We start from the raw sequence: 12,986 nt of genomic DNA on the forward strand, positions 1-12,986 counted from the left end.
ACCATCGTCTGCTTGACAGCCTGCGAAGAGCATAACGACTCAGCCAGCATTTTTTAACTATCCTAGGCCTGGGAGCGTGGGACCAACACAGTGGCGGTAGCTAGGCTGCCCTCCACCCGACACATAAGTTCGACACATCAAATGCATGTTAAAGAATATATTGCAAACATTGCAGATTATCAAGTTGATAATTTCAGATGTCAAATTCTAATAAGTTCCAGTACAACAGAAAGCAGAAATTATACCGCAACTCTGGCAGCTCCGACCAGATCTCTGTTTACAAAAAAAAAAAAAAAAAAAAAAATTGTCGCGAAATCATTAGAACCAAGTCAATCATATAGATATCAAAGCAAAATCCCTTCATTAGCTAAACACTTGTTGTACTTCTGGAGTAATGTAAATAAAGGAACAATTTCCTGTATTTTTGTAATTATTTTCGTTATCTATCGGGTCAATCTTCTCAACACCTCCCTTTTATGCTTCGTAACGATTAATTTGGTAAACCATTTTGTACATGATATTGAATCAACCATGGAACATCTTTCGGAGATATGAATCATACACATTTTGCACAGATAAAGATTAACTTGTAATCCGTCTAGTATAACACTGGGTTTGTAATGGCCCAAGCAGCGTTTTCATAGCGGCTTGAAAGGATCGTGCACAGTTTTTGAAGAATTCAGTCACTGGGTTGAACAATTCGAAGCATCGTTTTGAATGAATCAGATAATCAAATTGAATAGAATAGTTTCGATAACTGTCTTGAAAGATTCAGATCGCTGAATTTCTGTGGTTCTGTAATATGAATGATTCACACTACTGGTTCGATGATTTTTTCGGTGATAATCGCATGCCATCAAACAACAAACACAAATCAAAGTTTATATATATATATATATATATATATATATATATATATATATATATATATATATATATATATATATATAGTATGCTATAGGTCTGGCTCTCCGAGCTATATGACTCGAACAATTCAGTTCAGTGCTCTGAAGCAAATGGATCTTACTGGGTTAAGTTTCTGTTGGTCTTGATATGTGTACAGTTGTCACCTTTGCAGTTTGCACGTGTCACCTGCCTGAAGATGGCACATATGGTAAGCAAGGACTGTTTTCGATGTGCATGGCAATCGTTATTCTTATAATCGAAGTCCTGATTACGATGTTGTGGGTTACTATATTGTAAGAGTTACATTATGGTTGCAAATGGAACTGGAGTGAGGTAGGTGCTTTGGCTGTTTGGCCACTCCTAAGCATTGATGTCTGCCATCCAACTTAATACAGAACATGGGGGTATCGCTGAAAAGACAGTTGCACGTCACCCCGGAAAAAGAAAGAATGAAAAAAAAAAAAAAAAAGGATATCTTGTTTTAAGTTGAATTGGTTTAAGTGAATACTTCTCTGTTTAAGCACGACTGTCGAGCGGGGATGGAACAAATGCTTACTGATAAAATCGGTGGTGTAGGAGCGTATGGGGAAAATCAAAAGCGATACTTAGATCATTGTATCCTTGTGTAGCCTCCGTTCAACAGGGGTCTGGGAGCGGTAGACCAGAGGAAGTGAAATCACATCCAGTATACAGATGGACCCATATCGTAATACCGTTAAGTCTAACAGTTCTGTGAACCTTACAAGACGGAAATACGTCGAAAAATCCTTCAAAACTGGTAACGGTGACAGTTTATAGATGCGCCGCCATCCAAGCTGGGTTGATGGCTGGGTGTATTATGGTAATGGTTGTACTAACAACAGATGAATGAATAAAAAAATCATTTGGTGAAAGAGGGATAGATGTGTAACCAGTCATGGGGAATTAGAACGGCTAAAACTTCTTATCAGTTCCTACAATACACTCCTCCATCCCCAGAACCCATTGGTACTGGCGCTGTTGGCGGCAGCCGCTGTCCTGGCACAACCCAACTACCGGTAAGTCGTAAAATTTGATCTTGAGGCGGTCAGCGTCGGTCATTACTCGATTTTAACAATGTGATGTGTTGCAAACTTTGGAGTACACTTTCTGTATCTTTAAATTTTTGTTTTTAAGTATGCTTTTTTCTAGGTACTAAAGGTAAAGAATACACAATTTTCCATACGAGCAAATACCTCCTACATTCCAACTACTTTTGAAGTACATTTCTTAGTAAATACTTTTTTTTTGCACTCGTTTACTTTGCTTAGGGACCATCAGGATCGTTTTAGGGAGTTATGTACTTTTTCTTTTTTTTTTTTAGAAATACTAGAAATGACTAATCTTACGAGAGAATGGGTTTGATGTCCAAGTATAGCCCCGTCCAGTGCTCTTCCCCCGAATACGTGGGAAGAGTTGTAACACCCGTGTAGAAAGTAACACTGAATCAAACAACGTAAAAAATACTAGCAGCAATCTAAAGAGGTGGCACTGGACGATTAGTGAAAACACGAAGATCCCATTTTCCAGAAACGAACCTGGAAGTGAACAACCTCATCTGAAAAAGGACAAGAGCCAACTTTATAAACGTTATTTCATACTTTTTACAAAATATCTTTTTATGAAAAGTAGACGTAGTTCCCAGTTAAGCAACCGTAAGATAGTAGTGCACACATCTAAAACCTTTTAAATGTTTGTAAAACCTCATGTTCAAAGTTTAATTTATCGTTCAGAAGTTTAGCGGAGCGAAGAGCATCCTTGCAAGGTCCCTGATGAACGCATCGATTTAATATTTTTCTTACCAAACCTTTCGAAAATCAATAATATGGTTGTCCCTCTATAACTGCAACTTTTTAAAGAAAATTCTATAAATTCGTAAATAATAATTAGAAGCAGAAAAAAGTAGACTCTATGGTTTTGCATGCATTCTTCCACGCACGCTACTAAATATCCCCCCCCCCCAAAAAAAAAGAAAAAAAGTGGAGGGAGAGATAGCACGCAGTGCTTGAGCTGCGACTAGGATTTCTGCCTTTGTCAAAGTACTAATGATGTCACTCTTTAGCTAACAACAAATGTTGAATCTAGTAGAATATCTTACTGAACAGTACGATTTACTGTGGAGAATAATTTCTTTTATCCTACATTATTAGATACGACGATATTAGCGAGGACTGTCAAGAAATTAAGAAAAAAACATTATGAAGCCTACATCTAGCTTCCCCCGTTTACCCCGTTCTGAATGTTACCTACAGAGTGACCATTTTAGTCGCGTGTTGACATTTAGTTGATGTGAGGGTTGATGGTCGAATACAGAGCATCAGATTGGGGAAGAGCAGTGTGGTTTCAGAAGTGGCAGAGGATGTGTGGATCAGGTGTTTGCTTTGAGGAATGTATGTGAGAAATACTTAGAAAAGCAAATGGATTTGTATGTAGCATTTATGGATCTGAAGAAGGCATATGATAGAGTTGATAGAGATGCTCTGTGGAAGGTATTAAGAATATATGGTGTGGGAGGCAAGTTGTTAGAAGCAGTGAAAAGTTTTTATCGAGGATGTAAGGCATGTGTACGTGTAGGAAGAGAGGAAAGTGACTGGTTCTCAGTGAATGTAGGTTTGCGGCAGGGGTGTAATGATGTCTCCATGGTTGTTTAATTTGTTTATGGATGGGGTTGTTAGGGAGGTGAATGCAAGAGTTTTGGAAAGAGGGGCAAGTATGCAGTCTGTTGTGGATAAGAGAGCTTGGGAAGTGAGTCAGTTGTTGTTCGCTGATGATACAGCGCTGGTGGCTGATTCATGCGAGAAACTGCAGAAGTTGGTGACTGAGTTTGGTGAAGTGTGTGAAAGAAGAAAGTTAAAAGTAAATGTGAATAAGAGCAAGGTTATAAGGTACAGTAGGGTTGAGGGTCAAGTCAATTGGGAGGTAAGTTTGAATGGAGAAAAACTGGAGGAAGTGAAAGGTTTTAGATATCTGGGAGTGGATTTGGCAGCGGATGGAACCATGGAAGCGGAAGTGAATCATAGGGTTAGGGAGGGGGCGAAAATTCTTGGAGCCTTGAAGAATGTGTGGATGTCGAGAACATTATCTCGGAAAGCAAAAATGGGTATGTTTGAAGGAATAGTGGTTCCAACAATGTTGTATGGTTGCAAGGCGTGGGCTATGGATAGACGTGCGCAGGAGGGTGGATGTGCTGGAAATGAGATGTTTGAGGACAATATGTGGTGTGAGGTGGTTTGATCGAGTAAGTAATAATAGGGTAAGAGAGATATGTGGTAATAAAAAATAAAAAGAGTGTGGTTGAGAGAGCAGAAGAGGGTGTTTTGAAATGGTTTGGTCACATGGAGAGAATGAGTGAGGAAAGATTGACCAAGAGGATATATGTGTCAGAGGTGGAGGGAACGAGGAGAAGTGGGAGACCAAATTTTAGGTGGAAAGATGGAGTGAAAAAGATTTTGAGTGATCGGGGCCTGAACATGCAGGAGGGTGAAAGGCGTGCAAGGAATAGAGAGAATTGGAACGATGTGGTATACCGGGGTCGACGTGCTGTCAATGGATTGAACCAGGGCATGTGAAGCGTCTGGGGTAAACCATGGAAAGTTTTGTGGGACCTGGATGTGGAAAGGGAGCTGTGGTTTCGGTGCATTATTACATGACAGCTAGAGACTGAGTGTGAACGAATGGGGCCTTTGTTGTCTTTTCCTAGCGCTACCTCGTACACATGAGGGGGGAGGGGGTTGTTATTTCATGTGTGGCGAGATGGCGATGGGAATGAATAAAGGCAGACAGTATGAATTATGTACATGTGTATATATGTATATGCCTGTGTGTGTATATATATATATATATATATATATATATATATATATATATATATATATATATATATATGTATACGTTGAGATGTATAAGTATGTATATCTGCGTGTGTGGACGTGTATGTATATACATGTGTATGTGGGTGGGTTGGGCCATTCTTTCGTCTGTTTCCTTGCGCTACCTCGCTAACGCGGGAGAAAGCGACAAAGCAAAATAAAATAAATAAATATAAATAAATTATTTTACCCAACTTATTCGCACATTTTTGTAGCTTTTCCCACCTTCGACTTATCCAATGTGGTAGGATTAAAAGAAGCACAAAATGGCCCGTCACGCTCTTCCGGTCGTAGTTACCTTGAGTAAGGCATTCCGTTTGGTTCTACAGTAGAATAGGGGGCACTATAGTAAACAATTCCCTTTGTCTCAACACAGTAGTAAGGATTTATAGTATTTAATGTAAAAGCTTTTAGGAGAGTACTTGAAGCACAACGGTAACCAGGAAAACAAAAAAAAAAAAAATACAAGCGATTGAATTAGGCTATCTAATTGGATATTTAAAATGTAGCCCTGTGGATCAAATTCTTGAGACTGACAACTGAGATATGCTAAAACAAAAATAATTCGTTGTGAATGTAAGAAAAATCGTACGGCCAGAGTAGACAATACTCGGTAGAGCGTGATATCGGTATAATGAGCACAATGGAGGGGTAGACATTAGTAGTGTTGTGTTCCTATTCGGGAAAATGGCGCATTCTAAAAGCAAAGGAATTAACGTATACACTTCAAGTCTTACAAGTTCTGTGGAAATTACTGAACTGGTATAGGGACAAAACAAGCCCATGCTTCATTCTTTGGTAATTTAAACAGTATCAAGAATGTTAATCCTGGTTTCTTTATGATAATATATTGATCTAAATTGAGCCATATAGGCATGATATCTTCCAGTGATCAGACTAAGTTTAGACAGCACATATACATCGTTTACATTGTATAGCACAAAATGTTTTCTTCTTTCATCGGTAGGTATTCCTGCATATACTACTGCCATGCTGGAGGATATGAGCGCGTCCAGCCTCTGGTCTACTGTTGTCGGGCCGCCCTCCTCCACTATAGCCACACACCAGGTTTCCACCACACTCCCATCTCTCAATTATTGATTCATTTTCTAATGTCTGCAATAGATTTATTTCGATTTTTCACTTTATCATAAGATCTTCGTTTTTGTATTTTTCCTGTAGATATAAGCTGTTCGGCGTTCTTCGTTTCTTATGTTTTCATAAGTATAACGTCATAGGCTAAATACTGGTAAATGATGCATTATCAACCACAGATGAATTAGATAAAATTAGTTTTTGTTTATCAATATGAGTTGATGTTTCACTTCAACGTAGGTTTGTAATAACTGATTAGCAGAACAATAAACCATTTTAAATAAATTTTTATATGTAAACATGGATAGGAATGCTAAGCACTAAGTTGACCCTATGGCTATTAACCCTACTCCGTATTTCGGTTGAACCTTGCCATTATGTCCAACAGAGAACTGCATATCGGTAAATAAAGAAGTATAAAAGAGAAAAATACTAGAGTACCTATAATAAAATATCCCCGATACCGTCCAACCCAAACTTAAGTGTTTCTGGACTTCCAGCGTCCAGAACGTACTTCCCTCGCCATGAATTTTTTTTACTGAGCAGCCTAATCGAGTTTAGTCACTGTACTGTTATATTGAATACGTACAATAAGGTAAAATAGAATTTTTCACTAAATTTACCCACTTAATGGATACTGCTGAAATGATAATGTCCTTTGGTAAGCTCATCCTTACCTTGGTTGTTGGCATCGTCCCCATCAGGAGCTGACATCAACAACCTCCCTTCCGGACCAGAATGTCCACCTGCCAGAGATAGCTGCCCAATGCACACCCTTCGTATCGGACGGCCACCTCTGGTGCGTTCTTCCATGGTTTACGTCACTAGTTCTTAGATTATGATTCTATGACATCCTTGGGATTATATCATTACATTTGAAGTTGTTTTTAAAGTGTTTCTAGTTTTCAGTCTTTTAATTTTTTTTTTTTTGGGGGGGGGGTTCAGTGACACTATAGGTTCTATCTAGCATCCCATTTTATAAAAGGGTTATTTCATCTGTTTCTTGTCTAGATACTGTAACTTCTTACCAAACATTCACTGGTACAACCATAAATAATTATTAAGTATAAAGACTATCAAATACCATTATTTCCAAATTATAACCTTAAATTCTAGTTATAATCAATATTACTTTTAACTTTTTATTCCCATATGTGTTACTCTGTACCGAGTATTTAGCCAAATCTAATTATTGATGTGAAAAATAATAATCATAATCATATGTACCAATTGCTTTTCCCACCTTCGTGAGATGGCACCAGGAAGAATGGCATTTGCACTTAATCCACTGTAGCTGTCACGTATCACATGTGATGTATATAAATTGTGCTATTTCTTAACCAACTTATTGGATTATTGTGCTCCAGTCTGCCTTCTGAAGACACTACATCCTCCTTTTGAGACTTTTTTAATTATCTTGCAAATTTATTGTAGTGTCTTTATCATTAATTCAGTCATTCCTTTGTCAAACTACTACTTTTTTTTTGAAAGTCCTACTATTAAGTACAAGTGCCATATTTCATAAACGTATTAATACATGGTAATAATCACAAATACATTATAATGATTTAATTTTTGCTAACAAGCAATAGCACCTCTCGGAATATATGTTAACCCTACTAGATGTTAATAAACTGATATGGCATTTTCTTCTAAATCACTTTTCTTTTTTGCAAGTTAGTGACTGGTTCAGTGAAAGATTCAAGTTGACAGTCACAGACATGTAAAATTAAATGTTAGGAGGTTAAAGACATTTCTCTTACAAGCTGCTCCACTGTCACTCATCTGAAGTCTGCCATTAATATGAATAAATGAATCGCTACTTATGAAAACATTATCCAACAGTCTTGTGAGAAGGACGCGGACTGTGCTTTAAATGAGAAGTGTTGTGTGGACGATTGTGTCAATCAGCAAGTGTGCACCATGGCTGTGCAACGCCCCAGCCAACACACATGCTTGTCTGGTATCCAGCACCCAGCTAGTGCCTGTAGTCATAATGCTGCTGCTGCCAGGACCAGTGATGTGGAGACTGATGAAAGCAGCAAGGATGATGAGAATTATTTCATTAATGTGAAGGGAAACCATAATTCTGCCAAGGACAATATTGGTAGTTTCAAGAATGACAGAGCAAGTATTGTCCCAGGATGGGGATCATACTAGAGAGAATAGCATAGGTTATGCACATTTTAAAGATGTCGCTGACAATCTTCTGGACTATTATGATACAGATAATTATGACCTGGATTATGACTACTATGATACTAACTTTCACATTCCCCTATGATCACTGTAATGGCACCATTATCAAGGTAAATCACAACAGTATGAAGAATTATAATTCTGTCATTGTGGACTATGACACTGTTGAGGCAACAGCGGAGGATGAAGATATCCATGACTTTCGACCCACATCCTGAATATTAATATTACGGTCTACATACTGGCGGTGGGTGAAGCATCTCATTTAAGCGCAACACACAGATGGTACTGAAGAGGTAAAATTACAGTAGGTAGCATTCTGAACATTACTGTAGTGTGAAGTATGTAACTATGGACATTCAAAGTTGCACAGCATTTAATAGCCTGTCTGTATTACATTCCCTGATCAGCTGATCTCTAAATGAAATTCAACAACCAATGCCCCAGTACAAATTCAAGCAACACAATTTTGCAAGGATTATGAGCGCCATCCCCAGATCAGCAAAAGGCCTTTTCTGGCACTATGTACACAACATATGTATTTATCTATTAATTATAATTACCCCAGGACCAATTTCTATGAAATAGTGCTGGTGTTTCCCAGGACCTTTCTAAAGGTTCCTGCAGCTCAAGACTACTCTACTACCAGTACAGGGGGAAAAGTAGACTCATTTAGAGTGAAATGTTCTTTCATGAGACTATAATCCCAGTGACAGCCTCACCCAAGGTGACTTTTCATTTGTGGTGAAACTTGATGTAGGCAAAATCCAGTAAGACCTAACAACATTTATATGAAATTATATGAAGGATTTGTGCATGAATGACAGTGTCTGTATTGTATACACCACCTGCTTATAAAAAACAATTACCACATTTACCATCACCGAAGTATGTTGTAAATGTCATTTAATGATGAAATGAGTCTAAACTAAGAGCTGTGCTACTTCATTCATTTAAAGAAGCATTGATACATTTGAAAAATCTCTGCACTAGTTGAATTTTCCTGAACCTGATGATATTTCATGGACTGTTTTTAATTGAAGGCTGTCATTGTGTAATATTGGTAGAAAATGGCATTCAACTGTAATCCATAAAGAGGAAAACCTGTATTGGCTTGCTGTATCATAACTGGAAGCATTAAATTCATGATGAGTTGGGGAAAAATGTTTTTTTCTTCCTATAACAATAGACGCAACTAATCTTTAGCTAGATTATTCCAACATTCTGGGGGTGTACTGGACGAGAAAACAAAAACAAAAATCTTTAATTCACCAACAAATGAAATATTAAATTAAAGCAAAGTTCAAGAAGCAATGAATGTTTCTTTGCTTTGTTCCACAAAACAGTGAAGCATTATGAGCAAATTTTTCTCCTTAACCCTTGCTTATTAAGATGGCATGGATGTAGGGTCCAATTCCCCAAATGAAAGATGAAATTCAAAAACGGCAAGTATTATCTTTTATTATACTTATTTGCCGTTTCCCACGTCAGGGAGGTAGTGCCAGGAAACAGATGAAGAAAGACCCAGCCACTCATATACACACATACATACATGCCCATTCATATACAAATAAATATCAACATAATTATTTATTTTATTTACTATACTTTGTCGCTGTCTCCTGCATTAGTGGTAGTGCAAGGAAACAGACGAAAGAATGGCCCCGACCCACCCACATACACATGTATATACATAAGTTCTGTGGGGCCTGGATGTGGAAAGGGAGCTGTGGTTTCGGGCATTATTGCATGACAACTAGAGACTGAGTGTGAACGAATGGGGCCTTTGTTGTCTTTTCCTAGCGCTACCTCGCACACATGAGGGTGGAGGGGGATGTTACTCCGTGTGTGGCGAGGTGGCGATGGGAATGAATAAAGGCAGTGTGAATTGTGTGCATGTGTATGTATGTATGTGTCTCTGTGTGTATATATATGTGTACATTGAGATGTATGGGTATGTATATTTGCGTAAGTGGACGTGTATGTATATACATGTGTATGGGGGTGGGTTGGGCCATTTCTTTCGTCTGTTTTCTTGCGCCACCTCGCAAACGTGGGAGACAGCGACAAAGCAAAATAAATATAAATAAAGATATATAAAGAAGCAAAACAATCATTTGATAAATGCAAGATGATGTAAGGATTGAACTGCCGCCAAGCAGTATGCAAACAAGAATAGGACTGTTGAGTTAATTTAGTATTGGATGCAACTTTTTTGGGGGGATAACCTCCCTAGAGGTATATTATCCCTATTCATGTTTGCATACTTTTTTGGCACTTTCATCCCTGCATCACCTTTACTATAATTATCGTATTAATTTACTATACTTTGTCACCGTCTCCCATGTTAGTGAGGTAGCACAAGGACGAAAGAATTTTTAATGTACTATTATGTAACAACAGACTCCTTCTCCAGGGGTTTCTACAGCTTCAAGGCTGCACAACAGTCAGAAACTGGGAATGGTTGGACTCTACTAGAGTGAGCTCTTGACAAGACTCTTCTTATGATACAAATTCACTGAAGGGTACATTCTACCTACTGAGTAATCATAAGCAGGCAGAATCCAGTAATATCCAGCTGCATGCTGAATTGAATGGACGCTTTTCATTACGTACATTGTTTTTTCATTTTTTTTTTTTTTTTTACTTAATCGCTGTTTCACCAAAGAATAAAAAAACAGAGGCCACAGCTGTTCTCCCTGCTTGATGGTAAAACATTTCAAAAAGAAAACATCCACAGTTTTGGAATTACATCAAAGTAATGGAAAAAGGCATATCTCCTCGGCAAAAACTGTTGATATTGGAATTAGTTTCACTGAATAAAGCTCTGAAGAAATATTTCTGGAGACAACTGGAAGTGAAAAGGCAGAAAATATGGTAAGCATGGCAAAGTCTGGTTATAGGTTTTAACAAAGACTTTTTGCCATGTTTTTGGGTTTGTTAGTTATAAAAGCCAAACAAAAACGTTATGCACCCACAATAGCTTAAAGCTCAGCGTGATAAGATTTTTGCATGTGCATTTACCTTATGCCTTGGCCATCCCTAAATAGACAGTCATTCAACTCTATATGTAGCTGGGTTTCTTAATTGCCATCAATCTGCACCACAATCAAATTCAATGAATCAGTCTGTATTAATTAAGGAGCAGAAGTACCAAATATAACTCAATAGCCTATACAATTAATGATATATTTTCTCCAAGGTTAATACAAGATTTTATAAAGAAGCAGTTTTACCCTGCAGTACATTTCATCACAGAATATCGCCCAATCTTCTTTTAATCAACATATGCCAATGAAACAACCCTCTTGACATGAAACAATTCACAGGAAATTTTTGGCAAATTACATTACACTATTTCAGCATTCATGACAGAACACTATTCTGAACTTTGCCTTTAACTGAATGCTTTATTACAATTCAACCCTACATAAAACTGAAGATTGACATAGCTATTCTGTAGTTCCTCAATCTATTCTGTAGTTCCTCAACCTGGCTGTTTTGCACTTACGGATGTAAAGATTATTAAAGTAACAGCTAAACTGCATTCACTGTCCAATGGGCAATGCAAAAGCTTCATATATGTTTGCTCCTAATGAATCAAGTTTCTCATCAGTGAGGACCTTCTGCAGTAGCTGTCCAGGTGCAGGTGAGAGTGCTGCATGCACTATTCCAGATAATACAGGCACCAATTTAGCCACAGGCAGGGAACTGCTACTTGAGAAACCTAAGCTGTGAGAAGGGGTGTCTTGTGAGGAAGTACTAGCACACTCATCAGATGAAACACTTGGAGGGTTTTCTTTGCTGACATTATCAACCCACTTCTGAGTAATACCACTAACCCCCTGCTGAGATTTGGGTAATGGATAGAAATCGGCCATTCTATCTAACAAATGATTAATACCATGTTGAATCAGTGTGTCCATAACAGTACAAAAGTCCTCACTATCAAGGATATCAATCGTTTCAATAAGCATGTTATATAGTACTCGATCCTCAGAAGAATCCCCTTCTGGTGATACTGGAGCATGAAGAACATACCTGCTCCATGGATCTAGTTTATTGGTTTTCCTTTCATGAAGGCCTTCTTGAGAAATAGTTTCCCCAGCTAAAGTAAGTCTGATTTCCTGAAAAATGGCTTCTAGTTGGCATAAAGTAACAGGTCGCATGAGAGGTAGCCCAGTGATTATGTGGGTCACAGCTTTAGTAATATGTTGTGATAGCATAGGGATACCTTCTTCAACCAAACAGTGAAGAGCTGCCAGGTATTTCTGCTGCAATACCTGTGAGATTGGTGTGCCAGCATGACCAGAACATATAAGGTCCCCAAAACTGTATCCTCCAAGAAGCATGAGTTGCACACGTACAGCTGATGCCACTAAACTTGAAACATACACAGCAGAAATGGCACGGCTAAATCCTACAATTTTGAGTTGGTCCCAGATGCTCTGTTTGTGTTGTGGTTGCTCTCTTACTGCTTGGAGGAGTGCGTCTGCATCAAGTTCTAGTGAAATTGCCTCTTTCATACTACTAGATAAACTCATAATTGTAACATTAGCTGTTCTGTGTGTGTTGTCATAATGCTGACGCTTTTTCTGCTTTTCCATCAATATGCGTGTTTGCTGATCATGCCACTCAAGGAGCTTGCGTTCTGCATAACGACTGATGAGGGCAATGCCACCTATTATAGCACCTCCAATCACAAACTTCCTTCGGTGTCTGTATAAGAAGTCTCTGACCCTTGAAAACATTGTATTATATACTAGCCCTACTTACTCATGAGAAAAAAAGTACTTCAAATAAACTAACAATACTAAATTTTTACTGCCCTGTTATTATTCCTCTTTTAGATTACATTAGACTTTTTCTAATCTACAATATTTACATTAGTCCTGAGGA

At 38.1% G+C, this 12,986-nt stretch overlaps 2 protein-coding genes across 4 annotated transcripts; one reads left to right on the plus strand and one right to left on the minus strand.

Moving 5' to 3' along the window:
- The first annotated feature begins 1,043 nt into the window (after window positions 1-1,043).
- LOC139762540 (uncharacterized) lies at window positions 1,044-9,251 on the plus strand. Of its 3 annotated transcripts, XM_071687539.1 has the most exons (5): window positions 1,044-1,114; window positions 1,885-1,943; window positions 5,761-5,861; window positions 6,593-6,687; window positions 7,734-9,251. In XM_071687539.1, exons 1-5 carry the CDS (start codon window positions 1,103-1,105, stop codon window positions 8,046-8,048), a joined length of 582 nt encoding a protein of 193 aa, XP_071543640.1. In that variant the 5' UTR covers window positions 1,044-1,102; the 3' UTR covers window positions 8,049-9,251. The 3 variants fall into 3 exon arrangements, 2 of the variants coding, with proteins under 2 accessions (XP_071543640.1, XP_071543641.1); XR_011715736.1 differs by lacking the exon at window positions 1,885-1,943 and having other exon boundaries at window positions 1,055-1,114; XM_071687540.1 differs by lacking the exons at window positions 1,044-1,114; window positions 1,885-1,943 and adding an exon at window positions 1,126-1,239.
- Window positions 9,252-11,257: 2,006 nt separating this feature from the next.
- Window positions 11,258-12,982, minus strand: Pex3 (peroxin 3). Its single transcript, XM_071687538.1, has one exon. It carries the CDS (start codon window positions 12,836-12,838, stop codon window positions 11,636-11,638), a length of 1,203 nt encoding a protein of 400 aa, XP_071543639.1. The 5' UTR covers window positions 12,839-12,982; the 3' UTR covers window positions 11,258-11,635.
- Between the last annotated feature and the right edge of the window lie 4 nt (window positions 12,983-12,986).

Source organism: Panulirus ornatus, chromosome 43, assembly GCF_036320965.1.
Source record: "Panulirus ornatus isolate Po-2019 chromosome 43, ASM3632096v1, whole genome shotgun sequence".
Lineage (NCBI taxonomy): Eukaryota > Metazoa > Arthropoda > Malacostraca > Decapoda > Palinuridae > Panulirus > Panulirus ornatus.

What these genes read in the sequence shown, in the direction of transcription:
- LOC139762540 (XM_071687539.1), top strand. An exon ending in CTGGCACAACCCAACTACCG is followed by an intron (nt 1,944 to 5,760) that starts GTAAGTCGTAAA and finishes TTTCATCGGTAG; the next exon opens with GTATTCCTGCATATACTACT. An exon ending in CCACTATAGCCACACACCAG is followed by an intron (nt 5,862 to 6,592) that starts GTTTCCACCACA and finishes CGTCCCCATCAG; the next exon opens with GAGCTGACATCAACAACCTC.
- Pex3 (XM_071687538.1), bottom strand. Translation starts at nt 12,838, where the DNA reads ATGTTTTCAAGGGTCAGAGACTTCTTATACAGACACCGAAGGAAGTTT.